Raw genomic sequence first — 18,628 nt, 5'->3', positions numbered from 1 at the left:
TGCTGCCAAGGGTGCCTCTACCAAATAATGACTCAAGGGGGTGAATACTTATGCAATCAATTATTTTCTGTTCTGTATTTGTAATTAATTTAGAACAATTTGTAGATTTTATATTTCACTTTGACATCATGGACTTTTTTTGTGTTGATCAGTGGCAAAAACTCCTAATTAAATCTATTTTGATCCCATGTTGTAACACAATAAAATGTGGAAAAGTCCAAGGGTGGGTGAATACTTTTGAAAGCCACTGTAAATATAATATTCAGGAGTATCTCTTAAGTAGACTGGTTGAAAAACTAGTTTGTTTTACACTGATAACTACATGTTACAACCCCTGTTTCACAGAATCAGCCGTCACAATTTTCAGCACAGTTGAGATACCGCTGCTAGTCCGCCTGCTGCTTCTGAGGTCGTGCCAATTACTGCACATTCTTGCATTCAACTCTTTACTGCAGTGGTGCACAACTTGTTCCTGGAGGGCTGGTGTCACTGCAGATTTGTATTCCAACTGCACCCTAAAGTACTATATTGGACCTTATTAGAAACTTAATTGGTCCAATTAACTAATTTAGGGTATGGTTAGAACAAAATCCAGGAGGGACACCGGCCCTCCATGACCTGAGTTGTGCACCACTGCTTTACTGGCAATTGGATGATGTGCAAGTGGCCCTCACTTGCGACCCTTTCAATCAATTCCAGTCCAGGACCTTGTTCCTACTAGCTCCTTAATTATTGAATTGAGAAGTCCAGAGGCTTGTTTCGTACAGGTCTTGATTAGTTGAACCTAGGTATTCAGATAAGTAATTAAGGGCCCCGATTAGAACACAGTCCTGAATTGGAATGAACTGTAAGAGCCACAAGTCATACAGACACGGACTGAAATAAAAGGGAACTGTTAAAAAAAATATATACAATGGAGTCCTGCCAATTTTTTATTTTATATTTTTATTTTCAAGTAACATCAAACTTCCAGTTGATATTTTTGTCTCAAAATGGGGTGTATTCAGTTAATTTAGATGAGTAGATGTCCAGGTCATTAAATATTACATTGAATTAATTATCCCTTGACCAGGTCCTAAATCATTTATTTATACCTTCTAAAACCAAGAATGGAGCTTCTTGCCTCTATTATATAGTAAGATGTGCAGATCATGAAGCTTCCTCTGCAAAATAAATAAATAATAATAATAATAATAATTAAGCTATAAAACCCTCTGTATGCAGTTATGTTGTTCATTTTCAAATCATTAGTAAAGGAATAGATTTTTTTATCCAGTTTTGTTACTGTATTTTTGTGTGTTTTTTAAAAAAAATCTCTTATTCAGGTCATGCCTGGTTTTCTTTTATGTCCTGCAGTTACAAAGTGTTGCAACACACGGAAGTAGTCTGTCCAGAAGACTACTGTCCAGCAAGTATAAAAACACCTCCCTGCACATCCTTAAACATACTGAACACAAAGAGTTTAGCAAAGCCTGCTTTTTCAGAATGTTTCATTACCTGTTTGCTGTAGATGAACAGATGAAGACTTTGCTTTTTTCCTCAAAATAATGCTCTGAATTAGCTCTGCTAATTGCCACAGAGTAACTTACAGGTTGTGCAGAGATGTCAAATACTCACAATCGGGTACTGGAGAGGAAAGACGTTGCACCTGCAGTCTACCAGAGTCATCCCCCACAAGGGTTCAATTAGTTTGTTTAGATGGAACAGATTGATCTGATGCCAAGTTCCTGGTTACGATCACTGGTTGGTCGACTTCTCCCTTGTGGCATGACTTGATTTTAAACCTGGATGTATTTCATCAGTCCTTCCTTTCAAAGGCAGTTCCTTATTCTTTCATAGCCTTAAAATGTCTGCTCAAAGATGACCTGGTCAGCATCTGGTAGTGATACCTTACTGTGCATGGGTTGAGTGTCGCAGAACCTATTGGGATCACAGCTCTGACTGAATGTTAGCTCATCCATCTACTTGAATACATTTACCTATTTCAGTAATACACAGTGCCAAATCCTTAAATATGTTGCTAAACTTTTTTTGTTCAGTATATATGTAAATAGATATATACAGGGGCTGTCAACAAATATTGCATTTTATCACTATTTGCTTTGCATATGGTTAAACTGTTACAATTTAAGGCATCTATGTATAGTAGAAGCCCCTCTTTAAAAAACAAACAAAAACAAGTAAAACTTTTTCAAGTTAATGAGGAGTTGTGATTAAGAGTTCACAGGTTCTTAATACTGTAACTATGCCACTTACTTACAATTGAATGTGCCCATTAAAGAATGTTTTGTTAATAAGTATTTTTCCAAGCCCATTTTAAATAATTAAATCCATTCATGAAACCTTTTTTCAACTGTTTTAGAGAGGGTTTAGTAGTATTCTCATTTTAAAAAAGAAAGCACAGTTTAATCCAATGTTAATAAACACTCTTCATAAAAGAGACTTAACAAAACATTATTTTAAACATTCCTTAAAATTCCTTTTGTGGATAGAGGCCATTATAATAGAAGATAGGATGTCAGGGCACTGATGGCTTCAGGTGTGCAGAATAGTGTTCATAGTAATGTATCCTTCAATATTATGCAGTGTATTTGCAATGTGATGAATTTACCACAGAAGGCATTAACTGTGACAACTCTAACAAACACGGTAGAAGAAAGGTAGCAAACAGATAACTGGTTTCAATAGACAGATATTCAAGTCTCTGAGCATTACATATAATTTGTAACAGTTCAACCAACTAAAATGTTCAAATATTTAAGAAATATAAGAATTAATAGATAGTTCAAGGTCATGCAATATTCAAGGAAACTACTGTATGCAATAGCCTGTTTGAATACAGTGGTGGCCTTGAATATTGCATGACCTTGAACTATCTACTAATTCTTATAATTCTTAAATACTTGAATTAGATTGTGATTTAGAGCATGGGCTAAATACAAATTTGCATCCACCCTGTTACAAACTTGGGTGGCTGCACTGCATTCATGCCCACATCTTTTTAATAGCTTGTCTCGCCAACTACTGTAATGAATGGTTTATTAACTTTGTCCCAGCTCCCACTGTTAGGTTATTGGTGAACTCCTGATAATATCAACTCTGCTTATGGTCACAATTTATTCTCAGTCCCTTTGAAGTGATATTAAGCGGGTTTGACTGTTTTTCAATCTATGAGCAATGTATTCTATTCAAATCATGTGACAGTGTGACCTTTCAACTGTCAGCTCCACCTATGCCTACTCCCTACTATCTACAGTGCCGTGAAAAAGTATTTGCCCCCTGTCTGATTTTCTGCATTTTTGCATATTTTTGACACTGAATGTTATGACACTCAACCCAATTAAAGGGATCATTAGGGTCAGCTGTTTGAGTACTTTGGTTAACAACCAGGCCTGATTTGGGCCAGCCCTGCCCAATATAAATCTGACTAACTTTGGCCCTTACCATCAGAGTGAAGTTGTCTGCACACAGGTTCTAGAGGCACATCATGCCACGAACAAAAGAAATTCCTGAAGACCTCAGGAAAAAAAGTTGTTGATGCTTATCAGTCTGGAAAGGGTTACAAAGCCATTTCTAAGGCTCTGGGGCCCCACCAAACCACAGCAGTTCTGCATGGAGGAGTGGGCCAGAATTTCTCCACGGCGCTGTGAGAGACTAATCAATAACTACAGGAAGCATTTGGTTGCAGTTATTGTTGCTAAAGGTGGCGTAACCAGTTATTGAGTCTAAGGGGGCGGTTACTTTTTCACACGGGGGCATTGGGTGTTGCATAACTTTCTTTAATAAGTAAATGAAATATGTATCACATTTTTGTGTTATTTGTTCACTCAGGGTCCCTTTTATCTAATATTAGGTTTTGGTTGAAGATCTGATAACATTCAATGTCAAAAATATGCAAAAATGCAGAAAATCACACATATGTGTGTGTATACAGTGCCTTGCGAAAGTATTCGGCCCCCTTGAACTTTGCGACCTTTTGCCACATTTCAGGCTTCAAACGTAAAGATATGAAACTGTAATTTTTTGTGAAGAATCAACAACAAGTGGGACACAATCATGAAGTGGAACGAAATTTATTGGATATTTCAAACTTTTTTAACAAATAAAAAACTGAAAAATTGGGCGTGCAAAATTATTCAGCCCCTTTACTTTCAGTGCAGCAAACTCTCTCCAGAAGTTCAGTGAGGATCTCTGAATGATCCAATGTTGACCTAAATGACTAATGATGATAAATAGAATCCACCTGTGTGTAATCAAGTCTCCGTATAAATGCACCTGCACTGTGATAGTCTCAGAGGTCCGTTTAAAGCGCAGAGAGCATCATGAAGAACAAGGAACACACCAGGCAGGTCCGAGATACTGTTATGGAGAAGTTTAAAGCCGGATTTGGATACAAAAAGATTTCCCAAGCTTTAAACATCCCAAGGAGCACTGTGCAAGCGATAATATTGAAATGGAAGGAGTATCAGACCACTGCAAATCTACCAAGACCTGGCCGTCCCTCTAAACTTTCAGCTCATACAAGGAGAAGACTGATCAGAGATGCAGCCAAGAGGCCCATGAACACTCTGGATGAACTGCAGAGATCTACAGCTGAGGTGGGAGACTCTGTCCATAGGACAACAATCAGTCGTATACTGCACAAATCTGGCCTTTATGGAAGAGTGGCAAGAAGAAAGCCATTTCTTAAAGATATCCATAAAAAGTGTTGTTTACAGTTTGCCACAAGCCACCTGGGAGACACACCAAACATGTGGAAGAAGGTGCTCTGGTCAGATGAAACCAAAATCGAACTTTTTGGCAACAATGCAAAACGTTATGTTTGGCGTAAAAGCAACACAGCTCATCACCCTGAACACACCATCCCCACTGTCAAACATGGTGGTGGCAACATCATGGTTTGGGCCTGCTTTTCTTCAGCAGGGACAGGGAAGATGGTTAAAATTGATGGGAAGATGGATGGAGCCAAATACAGGACCATTCTGGAAGAAAACCTGATGGAGTCTGCAAAAGACCTGAGACTGGGACGGAGATTTGTCTTCCAACAAGACAATGATCCAAAACATAAAGCAAAATCTACAATGGAATGGTTCACAAATAAACATATCCAGGTGTTAGAATGGCCAAGTCAAAGTCCAGACCTGAATCCAATCGAGAATCTGTGGAAAGAACTGAAAACTGCTGTTCACAAATGCTCTCCATCCAACCTCACTGAGCTCGAGCTGTTTTGCAAGGAGGAATGGGCAAAAATTTCAGTCTCTCGATGTGCAAAACTGATAGAGACATACCCCAAGCGACTTACAGCTGTAATCGCAGCAAAAGGTGGCGCTACAAAGTATTAACTTAAGGGGGCTGAATAATTTTGCACGCCCAATTTTTCAGTTTTTTATTTGTTAAAAAAGTTTGAAATATCCAATAAATTTCGTTCCACTTCATGATTGTGTCCCACTTGTTGTTGATTCTTCACAAAAAATTACAGTTTCATATCTTTATGTTTGAAGCCTGAAATGTGGCAAAAGGTCGCAAAGTTCAAGGGGGCCGAATACTTTCGCAAGGCACTGTGTATATATATATATATATATATATATATATATATATATATATATATATATATATATATATATATATATATATGCACCGATAATACCTACAGTAATAATGTAGTTGTTTGTTACTTGCACTTGTGCATTGAAACTCATGTGGGACCTTGAGGTGCTGTGAGATACTGTGCTGTGCTGTAGCAAATAGGCACATAATTATGGCCCACCCTTTATCTTAAAGTATCAAACGGGGCATACATGATCAAAATCATAAAAAGAGCAGCACGTATACATCCCATTGTAGATTTTAGATACCATCATTATGATGTACTGTAATACACAGAACAGGGAGTTTAATACACCAGTTTCACATTTCTTTAAAAAAATGCCTTTGGTCTTTGTATTCAAACAAAGATCAGTAACACCTTTAAAGGGCAAGTGATATTAGGTATTGTGTTTTCATTTGTGCTCAGCCCAATCCTCTAGGTATGATCCAGGTATACCGTTTGTAGAACACTGTGTTATTTTAAAATACTGTTCATTATTAGTGTCCTCAAAACTAGTACAGGTTTGGCTAATAAGTTTCTTTGACTTATTTCAGAAATTGTTCCTGGGTGGCCTGGGCCGAAGTCCAGCTCTGCTGAGCAGCTAAAGAACGGTGGCTTGACTCCTTTACCTTCTACCAGTGCCAGTCTATCCTGGTCGGCCGAACCTTCCCCTTCTCAGACCAGCAAAGGACTACAGCACAGCTTGGAGGCGAGTGTCTGCCCACATTAAGTTGCATTTCTTGTACTCTATGGACAGTACACTGTATCCAACGTCAGTGGGTGAGCTAGATAAACTCTGTGTGTGTGTGTGTGTGTGTGTGTGTGTGTGTGTGTGTGTTCTCCCTTGAGAACTTGAAGATGAGCTTGGCACTTCTCCAAGAGATCACTTCAAAACACTTTTCTTAAAAGTGTTTGATGAGGCATGTAAAATAAGTAAACACTCTAGATTACAAAATTCTGCTGTTTACTGGCTTTCCAGTGAATTGGATATTTGTGAACATATGTCAGTCCCTGTTGTATTCTTACAGCTGCAGTGGAGAAACCTTTAGGTTTACATCATTTCAAATTGCATTTTCTCAGAAACAAATATGTTATATAAAAAAGGACCAATATGAACATATGAAAAGACTTTAAGAAAACATGTTGATAAGCTTTTCTTCTTTTTATTTATTTATTTATTTATTTATTTATTTATTAATTAACTGTCCCCTCAACTCTTTTTATGATTTTTGCAAATCCAAACTGCCAACTCCATAGTAAACAGGTTACTGGTAGTCATGGAACCAGTCCTGTATAACACTTACCAGAATAGAGTAGGACAGTAACTTCTGGTATCTTGGGCTGTCTGATTCAAACAGATAAAAGCACCTTAGTCAGGCTAAAATAGTAATAAAACTCATTTGAGAAATGACATTCAGACAGGAAAACAAATCTCTGGTATTTTTAAGGTATTTTGTCTTAAGTGTTCCCACAGCTGAAATCATGTAGAGTAGACAAAAGAATCAGCATTGCATGATATTTGACACTCTTCATCTACCTTTAATACTTCTCCTATAGCTTGCGTTCTCCTATCAAAGCTTACTTTCATTCGGGTTGACGTGTCATCAGATAAGGTATCCTGCTGCACTCGTTTAATTTGTTCTGCTTCTTGGTTCTGGCAGGCTCAGGCACTCATTTATTCTTTCCATTCGCCATCGTTCAATAAAAGATTGTTCATTAGATTTAGGTCATGGCTTTGAAAAGGGCGTGGACTTCTGGCTGTATAAATATTGGAAAGGGGCACTTGGGTTCACTGTCTTTATGAATATGGGTTACTTGTGCTCAAGTTGCTGAAAAATCCTTAAGCAAATGTAGGTATGTAACATTGGTTTATCTTTTGTCTAATGACACTTTTGTGTTATCAATATACTGTACAGTATATGGAATAATATGGCACCAAACAAGATAATTTACAGTTGTGGGACGTTTCTATTATTGCTCCAATGTGTTCATTAAGGTTTCTTAGAAGCTGGGCTGCAGTTCATTGCCTGCACTTAACCAGCAAATGACTTGCAGTTACCATAAATAGACCCATAGAGCAGAGATCTTCTGATGTGTTTAGAATGGGCTACAAGATCAGATGTTGCTGTAAGGCACAGGTCACAAACCTTGTCACAATAAGGATGTGCATCGTTTTCTTGGATGATTGAAATAATCTTTGTCTGCATTCTGGAGAGACTGCTACAGGGCTATACCAGAGAAAGGGGCACATTCTTCAAGGTTTTTACAACCATTTCTTAAAGTACAAAATAACAACCAATTCAGAAGGTTAAGGAGGCAAACATTTGATTTCATTGTTTGTTTTTAGTTTTTGTAAAATTAAAACTATACCAGACATACACAACGATGGAAAGAATTAATCTCTCATGTTCATAACATATGAGCAGTTGTCGTGGCCGGTGTCAGTTGCTTGTACCTGGGGCACAGTGTGATGGTGTAAAAAAAATAAAACACAAATTCATGATTTACAATTTATTTCTGAATTGCAAGTTGCTGATTTTGACTTAAAGAAAAATACATACTGTTCATGTGTTTTGTGTATTCCACTTAATTGAGCCTATATATCAATGTGTCTGCGTTTATTGTTTTATGTTATAACTTGCTGCCCCTTGCCCGAAGACTTACACATGTAGCACATCTACACTAAAATATAATCCACTTGTTCTGTTTACTGCAATCCTTCATGCGTTATTACCATTCACTCCACTATTGTACACGTGTATGTTCATATTTTAATGTGCAGGGGCTTAGCGTGTATGTGCTATGTTAAAATGTCAGTACTGCTCTGTGGCAAAGTGGTTAGTAAGGGGAACAGGTGTAGCGGTGATGTGGTGCAGGAGTGACAGGCAGACAACGATAATCCAGTGGAAAAAAAGCTTTATTTTATTTTAATTCCTGGTCTAGTGACCATAAATAATAAGCCCCGGCAATACACAACGATGTGTAGAGCGCGGGGATGAAAACACAGGTTTACAGTCCTGGAAAAAGAAAACAAAAACACGTTCACCCGTCTCGGGTGCGTGCAGTCGTGCTGGTGGTGAGTGAATACACTTTTTTATTCCGTAACAGTTCGTGCAGTGGTGATCCGGCTTGTGCTGGCCCAAGGCGACAGCTCCGGATGTGCTTTAGCTGTCTGGTGGTTTCAAAAACACAGACAGTTATTGTACAGTGATAAACAAACACAAACACACACACACGCAACTCTCTATAGAGTAATACAGTTTTATTACTAACGTCCTTCTCGGTCCTTGGCTTAACCCAAACGAAGGAAAAGAACAGCGTTACCCTGGCCCCTATATGTAATCCCGCATGATATCTAGGTAAACGGTTGCAGCTGCCTTATTACTTGCAGCTGCCCCTCGTTTACCTGTCAAATCAATACGGTCTTACAACAGAGTCTCGCTTCCTTCCAGGCTGACCCACTTCCCGGTCCCGGAAACGAACTGTCAGGCCAGCCCTTCCAGATACTTCTCCTCCCGTTCTTTAGCGCCCTCACAGGTCGGGAGGAAGATTTATCACCAGAACTCATTGTATTTCTGTCACATGCTCTTACAGAATTGTGATTTGGTTATGATAAGAAACTTAATGCTAAAACAAGTCAGGGTTTCTCAGATTCAGGGTATCCCTCTGATTTGCTTTATTAAATCTCTGACTGCGACTTGTACTGCATTTTAAAAACCCTTTCCTCTCAGGCTAATGGTTATTTTTGAGGACTGAAGCGAAATTCTTATATTAATGGTGTATTCTTCATAATCCTCGACCCCACCTCCCTCCAGAGCTACCGTCCTGTCTCCCTCCTACCCTTCCTCTCCAAAACCCTCGAGAGGACTGTACACCGCCAGCTCTCTGCTTTCCTGTCCAACCACTCTCTGCTCGACCCTCTCCAATCTGGCTTCCGCTCTGCTCACTCCACTGAAACTGCCCTTCTGTCTGTCACCAACTCACTAAAGTCTGCCCGAGCTGCCTCTCTCTCCTCTGTCCTAATTCTCCTCGAACTCTGTGCTGCCTTTGACACTGTTGATCACTCTATCATCTCTCGCTGACCTGGGGATCTCTGGCACTGCTCTGGCCTGGTTCTCCTCCTACCTCTCCAACCGCACTTACCAGGTAACCTGGTGTGGAGCAACCTCCACACCTCACCCTCTCTTAACAGGAGTCCCCCAAGGGTCAGTCTTGGGTCCTCTCCTGTTCTCTCTCTACACCCGCTCCCTGGGCCCCCTCATTGCATCCTATGGTTTCTCATACCATTTCTATGCTGATGATGCTCAGATTTTCCTCTCCTTCCCTACCTCTGACTCCACCATCCCCTCCCGTATCTCTACCTGTCTGTCTGCTATTTCCTCCTGGATGCGCTCGCATCACCTCAAACTCAGCCTCTCTAAATCTGACCTCCTTTTCTTTCCCTCCTCCTCCTCCCCCTCCTCTTATCTCTCTATCTCTGTTCCTCTGGAATCTACCACACTCTCTCCCTCTTCCTCCGCTAAGAACGTCAGAGTCACCCTGGACCCCTGCCTCTCTTATTCCCAGCACATCTCCACTCTGGCACGCATTTGCCGATTTCTTCCTGAGCAACATCCGAAGAATCCGACCCTTCCTCACCAACTACGCCACCCAGCTCCTGGTCCAGGCCTTGGTACTCTCCCGCCTAGACTACTGCAACTCCCTCCTGGCTGGCCTCCCTGCGTCCGCCACCCGTCCGCTCCAGCTCATCCAGAACTCCGCTGCTCGCCTGGTTTTCTCTCTGCCTCACTTCTCCCACGCAACTCCACTACTCCGCTCACTCCACTGGCTCCCGATCACCGCTCGCATCCAGTTCAAGACTCTTGTACTAGCCTACAGATGCCTTGACCAGACTGCACCCAGCTACCTCCAGACCCTCATCTCTCCCTACACCCCCACTCGACCTCTCCGCTCCGCCTGCACTAGAAGACTGGCTCTACCTCCTCTACGCTCCCCTGCCTCCAGAGCCCGCTCCTTCTCCACCCTCGCTCCGCAGTGGTGGAATGACCTTCCTACAGATGTCAGGACTGCCCAGTCCCTGACCACATTCCGGCGCCTCCTTAAGACTCACCTCTTCAGACAGCACCTGTAGAACTCCTCTGTTTTTCCCCTGGGACACTTATCACCCTTCCTTAAATGCGCGTTACTTGCTCTTATCTTCACCCTATTTTACTGCATTTAATCCTGTACTTCAGAGTACTGTAATCTGCCAAGTGTTTAATCTGTAGTATTTTGTATTTAATCATATCCTGATGTAACTATCACTGTCACTGTTATCTGCTGTATTACTGAATTGTATTTTGTCACACTTGTACTTGCTTGAACCAGTCATTGTATTTATCTTGCTCTTAATTGTATTATTACTTGTACTGTGATACTTGAAATGTATTTGCTTACGATTGTAAGTCGCCCTGGATAAGGGCGTCTGCTAAGAAATAAATAATAATAATAATAATAATAATCCTCAGACAAGACAAAAAGATTTGAACAGTGGGTGAAATTCCTTAATTTTGTCACCCGGTGGTGCTGGAGTTCACAAGTTGTAATTGCAATTTATCCTGCTTGGAATTTAATACAGGTTGGTGGTAGATGGCATGTATTTAATGGAGAAGAGTATGCACTATTTCATAAAAAAAAAATAATAATAATAATAATAATGTTTACCACTTAATACTTGATTAACTGGTAACTAAACAGGCAGCTTATTCAGGGTGCTTGTATTGCGTTTGCTGGCTGATGAGTAGGTGACATTTTAGTTCAGGTGAATACTGTTCAAAATGTAGGCTTATCAGGTTACTGTGGGAATACTTTGATTTATTGCTGCATTTGATTCCTTATTCCTCAATTATATATAAAATTACTTATGCAAATTTTTCTTTTATCAAAGCAACTCTTGTTAGAAATCAAAAAGGGGTGGGGAGGGCGGGGGGTCTCACAATGGCTCACCTGGTAAGGACACAACCAAGTGGTGTGTAGGGGGAGTTAGACAGTCAGGGAAGTTCACTTAAGTCTGCACTGGGGATTCCACAGGGAGCGTTGCTGCACCAGAGTATTGTCTGTGTGATAACAACTTACATATAATCTGGGAAACTGCCATCCATTGTATTGCTAGAGGAAATAAAGTCCTTACCATCTACTAATAAAATACATGTATTTGTGTCATTTGTTAAATCTGTGTATTAATTTAATTTTATTTCACATTTTGAAATATATGTTAAATCTCAAATGAGAAATTATGACCTCGACCTAATAAGAAAGACAATTGAGGACCACTGATATAAATATACTACAGTACTGTTCTTTACAACAACTTGAACTTACACTGCATAATGCCTTATCTTGCCATTATATCTCAATGCGCTTTACAAAAGAAATACAGTGTTATGTTGTTTACAGTTTATGTTTAATAGTATTTCCATTACAGAGAGTTTTAAATATGCAGCTGGCCATTTCTTGTACATTTTAATTCTGCTGGAAAAGCAAACACCATGTTGGAGTTTGGTTGACACTTATTAAAGCTGTGAGGTTTTTTCATTTTGAAAGTTTTAAAACATTCTGCCATTTAAACTGTTTAGAGATGTAGAATCATAACCCTTGTGGCTGTAATCACAGTTAATCATTCACTGTACCAATGTTTTTTAATAACAAATTGCCATCAGTGTAATAATCTGAATGCATCACATGTATAGAGGTCTGAAGTAATGGGAAGATAAAGACTTTGGTCTATACCATACCCAGCTGCGATACTTGTCTTTTAAGGGATGCAGGCCATTTGGTGATTTGCTCAGCTGGGAATCCTAATAGGTAGTAAGCATGCCTTATAGTGTGTCTTATTTCCCTTTTGTCTGATTCAGCACCTCAACCCCCGCCTACCAGCCACGCAAGTTTCTAAATTGTGGAAAGCATTTTAAAAAGCTCAAATATTTTAAAAAGTGTTTACATCCCACCCTTTCACTTTCTGATTGGCTAGCTGCGAAAGACACTGATCTTCTATAGGTTGCAAAAGAAACCCAGAAATGACTGCCTGAGAGCCTCTGGCAATGCACAGACTAATCTCTTAAATTTAAGGTATTATTTACATAGATTAGAAATTGGTAGAAAAAAACCACAAGAACAAATTCTATATGTTAACATTATTCAGCAGGTTTCATTCGACTTTGTGAAGCAAAATTTGTTCATTCTGTAGGGTGATGCAAAACATTTGGGCATAACTGTAAATAGTAAACACACGTACGTGTTGTGGGGCGTAATAAAATATAATATCTGATTTTCGGTTTTAACCGATAAAACCAGATAAAACACCCCGATACAAAAAAAAAATTAAATCGGTGGAAGCCAATAAACACCGGAAAACACTGTAAAAACTGTAGAAATGGTTAATCTATTCACGTTGACTTTACCCTTTTCACATTTAAAAAAATAAAATCTACTACAAAAATAATAAATAATTCCCCTGTGCTGCTGGGCAATGTCCTGCCTTCCTGATTTGTATGTACCATTGATTAGTTGCCATGTGAAACAGTGTAGTTCATACAAGAAAGCCAATGTTGTGGATTCTAATATTAGAGTTTGGAGAAATATGGCTTGTGGAAGGTCCCAACTAATTAATTAGCTCTACTGTATTGGTTTTATTTAGAACACTGGTAAAATAATGAGCTTGTCAGCAAAGATTGTGGGAATGCAGTTACTGAACATGTTACCAATCACAATGACTTCCGTATGGCCAGTCTTTGGGGAGAATTTGTTATGTGCTTAGTGATGTCATTGGCCATGTCATTGATGATGTCATATGTGATGTCAAGTGTGACAGGAAACATACACATAAAGGTGCAGAGTTAAGGTTGCGTGGCTACCTTAACTTACAATTTCCTAACCTTTTAGACATTTGCAAACAAACCTTAACGTTACTTTAACGAAGTTTTTGCCATTGATATATACTGTGTGTGTGTGTATATATATATATATATATATATATATATATATATATATATATATATATATATTTTAACCTGCAAAACTCCCCAATATCAGAAACCTCATTATGCACTGAGTCAATAATACACATGAATACGGGAACAGCCTTGCTGTTCGACTCTTCAGTACATGTTAGTTCTCCAAAAAGGTGAATAATTGTGCCCCTTTTAAATCGATATCTGCTATGACTCACATCATCAGAGTAATACAGAGCAAGTGGCAGCTCAAATTTGCAGGGTCTTCTCACTCTTCTGAGATCATGTTCCAAGATATCTCCCTCCTCTTATGTACAGTCTACACAAGCAGACTGAAGCATGGCTTTTTCTTTGAGCAAGTATGCTAAAAATGTGATTTATGTTTTCCAATAAGTAAGCAGTCTATCCTGTTCAGTTGAGTTAACAATGCAATTTAATGTATGCGTTGCAATTAACAAATTACTTAATAATTACTGGATAATGAAACATAGACGTTTTTATTATTATTACTATTGGCTTAAATTCATGTTCCTAAATGCAGAAACTATGCTTGAAAATGATACCGTTAAGACTCATCTCATTCTCTGCCTGGTCTGAGATATGTGTTAATTATAATGCTGGTAAGGGTCAATACTGCATAATACAGATTTATGAGTCAGACAAATAGTATGCTAATGAGAAAATTGGGCACATTATTCTCACTGTAAATGGTGTTTATACATCACCCCATGAAGTACTGTCATGTTAAATACTATTACTGGCACGATAAAGGAGACGGTAAGTTTTATGAATATAGGCCTTAGTATGTTACTTAAATTTACTAGCAAATGTGTTCCAAACTGCACTGAAAGGAACATTTCCTTAAAGTATGTTATACATTTGTTGAGGTGAGGTGGGGTCACAGGGAACCATTTGTGTATCTTGAAGAATTCTGTGAACCAGTCAAGTTACAAGGCTAGATCCGCCCCTGTTAATCACTAATTGATTGATTGTGTTCACTGTTTAAATAAAACCAAAATCCTATAAGTTATATTCTACTTTTTTGTGTGTGTTTTATGCGACGGGGAGTGGGCAAGTAGAGTTTTGAGACGGACAAGTAGATTTTTCAAGCATTTCGACCCTTGGACTACAAGTTTTTTTTTTCCAAAATTACACACTGCTGTACTGTATACTGTACTGTACATTTAAGGTTCTTACAAGATTAGTCTACTCGTATGTGCTGTTTTGTAGGTACTCCAGCTTTGTTTCTGTAGTGCACTAGGGTTACTGTGACTGGTTTTAGATAAGTATTATTGCATGCTTGAAATGAGATTCATGGATTACCGCAGATAGATAGTTTTGTGGGAAAGCAGATCCTGGATTGCTGGGAGAAGAAAAGTGACTATCGGCAACTCTCTGGGAGCTGAGGAAGCATTTCACTGTGAGCCTGGCTCCACACACGGCGATCAGTCAACAGTGAGGAGGCGACGCACCGCCTGTGAGCTGCAGCCAGTTCCTCCACATCTCTCTTCATACTACCACTACAACTACACACACACACGTCACTCTCCTCCGATTGCTGCTTTACAGGATTACTAGACAGTTTTTCTTCTTTTTTTTTTCTTTGTTTCCATCCAGCAATTGTTGTTGTCTAAAGATTTATGCTATCCTTACTGGTAAGTGCAGCAGAACAAAGGGGAATAAAACGAACGGCTGGGGATACAGGATACATTAAGTATGTGCTTTTGTGATCTTTGCATCTCCCTTTTTATAAGTAGAAACGACTGGGATGTAATTTGATTCCTGTGTAATTGATTTGTTCCAGCCTCCAAGGATTTTTTCTTTTATTTAAGAAAGGGCCCGGGGAGTCATCTGTGTGTGTGTTTTTTTTTTTTTTTAGTCCATACAGATGCTTTTTTTGGTTGATGCTTGTATTGATTTTTTTTTTGGGGGGGGGGGGGGGGGGGGTTCAAATTGACAAAAAATGTTCTCCTTTCTCTCTTAGAACAGTAATATCTTGAGGGAAGATCTGCTTTCAGCAACCAAAGAAACAGTGTTTTAAAAATCAATTGTGAGTTATTATGGCTTATTTAGAGTTAGTATATATAAGAAAGACTCTGCTCCCTAGAAGATGCAGGCTTTAAAATTAGCTGCACTTTGTACACGTGTGGGTTGCCAACTCTGGGTCTTACATTTTTTTTTTATGATTTACTTTTTGTTTGTTTTTTTGTTTTAATGCTTATTTTATGCAATAAAGTCTGGTGCCTAAACTGTCTTAACCTGTTAACTCGTTGGCATTTCTTAATTGGAAGTTCCACTTCCTTGCTGGTAATCATTTGGCATGTCTGAGAATCTGAAATACTCCTAACATTTTCATATATTACTGACTGTTTGGTTAAAATATTGCAGATATGTGTTGTCATTGAGTAGCGTGGACAGAATTTTAGGAAGTAACCTGGAAAGAACTGCTTGCACTTGGTTAATGGAGCCTGTGAAGTTAAGAAGCTGACCTAGAAATGGAAGCCTCTGCTGTTGGCTTTTACAATTGTCAGCTTTGTGGGTTGCTTTGTGATCACGGCACAGTTCTCAAGATTACTGCTTCATGAGGTCAGAAATCTCTAATCCAGATGAAAGGCTTAATTCAATACATATCTTAATGCAAAGTTGGGGAGTGAAGTTTTATGATAATGCCTTAAATGCAAATGAGCATTTACTTAAGCATGTACAGTGCAGTGTATTATTAATGTCAAGTCTGTTGTAATACTGGTTCTATCACCGTCCCTTATATTCCCAACTACTGCAGGCTGTTAAACTTACTTTTTTCTTAAACCTCCTATTTATTGCTAGGAGTGTGAGCGCTCCTTTTTCTGGTCCATGTAGTCATCTTGTGAACCGTGTGTTTTTTGCAAACTTGGGAATAGTACTGTTGCTACTGCTTTGGTAGAGCACTCCAGAGACTGCTAATTTGTAGTTCTTTGTACTCTATCTAATATTGTTATCTGCTTCGTCATAATTTCTTTCAATGCAAGTGAATGTCACAGGCACCTTCAGTACGTAGCCAAAATGTTTAGCATAATTTATTTCTTAAAACGGTTTAGGGGAGGATTCAATAAAATCATTTTTAATTGGTATTCAGTCAAACTTTCCAAATTCGTTGTATGCTTTGTGTGTGTTTAAATTAAAGTTTTATTGAATGCTAGATCAAGTTTTGGGCATAGTTATGAAGGAATGTGTTTGGGGTGTGCAGTGATTTGCTTACGAGACTTCAAGGCGTGACCTAGTTATTCACATTTTCTTCTTCAGCACTACAGTGTTGCATCAATTTATACATAATATCATGTTTTTCTGTCTTTTTTTTTTAATGGTCTGCTACCAGCTGTCCCTGAATAGTATTTGTATACTTATACAAGGATCATTTTAAAGTAAGAACTGTCATCAGGTGCAAAAACAAACAAACAAACAAAAAACCTCTAAACATGTCCAGTACAAAACTAAAACTTTGAAAGTTCTATGTACAGTTATATAATATTATGCAATTATTACTAGGGGAAGTTTATTCTGAATTTTTGATTATTGAAATTTATTAAAACAGTTAAAAAAGTAATTCTGGATGTATTTGACTCACAATTTAAAAGTAAATCATTTGGAATCAAGAATAAAAATTGGTTTCAATATGTTATTTTTCTGTGTAATTGTATTGTATTACGTCTATTAAATTAAGTACTGTAATAAACTTTAATAATCAGTAATTTAATGGATTTTTAAATTGGGATAAATGCAGTGCAAAGGATTGCTTTTGCAAATCAGTTTTTTGTGGCAGGATGTGCTAAAGATTTGTGTTTTGTAAAGATAATTTGTAGTATACTGCCACACTGAAGTGGCACAGTAACTTGGACAGAATGTGAAAATAATATATATGAGTACAAGTACTAGTGTGTTGCCTTTTACACTGTATTGCTGCTGTATGTAACTGGACTTTGTAACGGAGGCTTATCTTTTGAATTATATAAACTGGTGTTGAGTTGTGTTGTCAGTCTGTAGTCTACACATACACAATGATAAGCCTTTTCAATATTGTTACCCTTTGGGTTCTGATTGGACTTGTGCAGTTTGGGTTCTGATTGGACTTGTGCAGACAAAGGTATTGACTAATATTGCCAGGTTGTGGCCAAAAAAGCAGTCAGCTTTAACACCTGGCAAGCAAACATGCATAGAAAGAAAACCTGTAACAGCACATGCAATTAACCGCCATAGGGGTTTCTTGGTGATTAGGAGACATTTGAGAAAATTGCCGCCTTCGCTCTTTCTGCTTCGACACACTGTTTATTGTGGCGTAGCGTTGAATAAAGCAGGCAGGAGCCGCCTCTTCAATTTCAGACATTTGTGTTTTTTGTGTGGAGTTACAGACGTTGTTAGCAGTAATAAAATTACCCATCCCTTTTTGAACAGGATGGGGAAAATACAATGAAGTGGGGGAATCAGTTTTAATGCCACCTTAGAGCATAGACGGAGTGCTTTGAAGTGAAAAAATGTGTAGACTTCCCCCACTGTCTTCTACCCACCTATTCCAGCATAGCCTACGTGAGAAAAAATAGTTTGACAGCCACCCACCAGGACAGGTTTGAGAAGGGATGGTGTCTTCTGGGCTGCCAGGCTCGTTGTAAGTATGCTGACTGATCCTTCGTGTCACATGATCTGAGGGTGGGGGAGGGGGAGGGGGAGGGGTGGGTGTGATTGTGTGTTAGGGAATAGGCAGCATCACTAGTTTTCAGCCCACGCGAAGAGGAACAGCTAGCATCCAGCTTCAAGCAGTACACACTCTCGCTGTCTCACACACACACACACGCTGGATCTCTCTGAATCTCCCTGCCAGACTATCAGCAGGCAGGCAGTGCTGGCAATGAGGTCAAGCTGGATGAAAGGGAAGCCCGTTGTCACGCAGGCATGTCATGTAAGTTTTACAATCAGCGGGGGTCCAACTTGTCAGTATCAGTTTCATCAAGGGGATAAAAAGCAGCTCTGCATGGAGGTGACTTGGTTATACTGCAGGTTCCATTTAAGCCAAAGGGGCAAG

At 39.0% G+C, this 18,628-nt stretch overlaps 1 protein-coding gene across 1 annotated transcript in view; it reads left to right on the top strand.

Annotated features, from left to right (window-relative positions):
* Positions 1 to 18,628, top strand: part of LOC117394366 (oxysterol-binding protein-related protein 10-like) — a 130,137-nt gene that overhangs the window by 83,240 nt on the left and 28,269 nt on the right. The window contains exon 7 of the mRNA XM_033992578.3: positions 6,142 to 6,296. Coding sequence (XP_033848469.2) covers positions 6,142 to 6,296 — 155 coding nt within the window. The remainder of the gene's footprint in view (positions 1 to 6,141; positions 6,297 to 18,628) is intronic.

Source organism: Acipenser ruthenus, chromosome 3 (assembly GCF_902713425.1).
Source record: "Acipenser ruthenus chromosome 3, fAciRut3.2 maternal haplotype, whole genome shotgun sequence".
NCBI classification, from domain to species: domain Eukaryota; kingdom Metazoa; phylum Chordata; class Actinopteri; order Acipenseriformes; family Acipenseridae; genus Acipenser; species Acipenser ruthenus.
The sequence above is the reverse complement of the archived record's forward strand: the minus strand, read 5'-3'. Positions and strand labels throughout refer to the sequence as shown.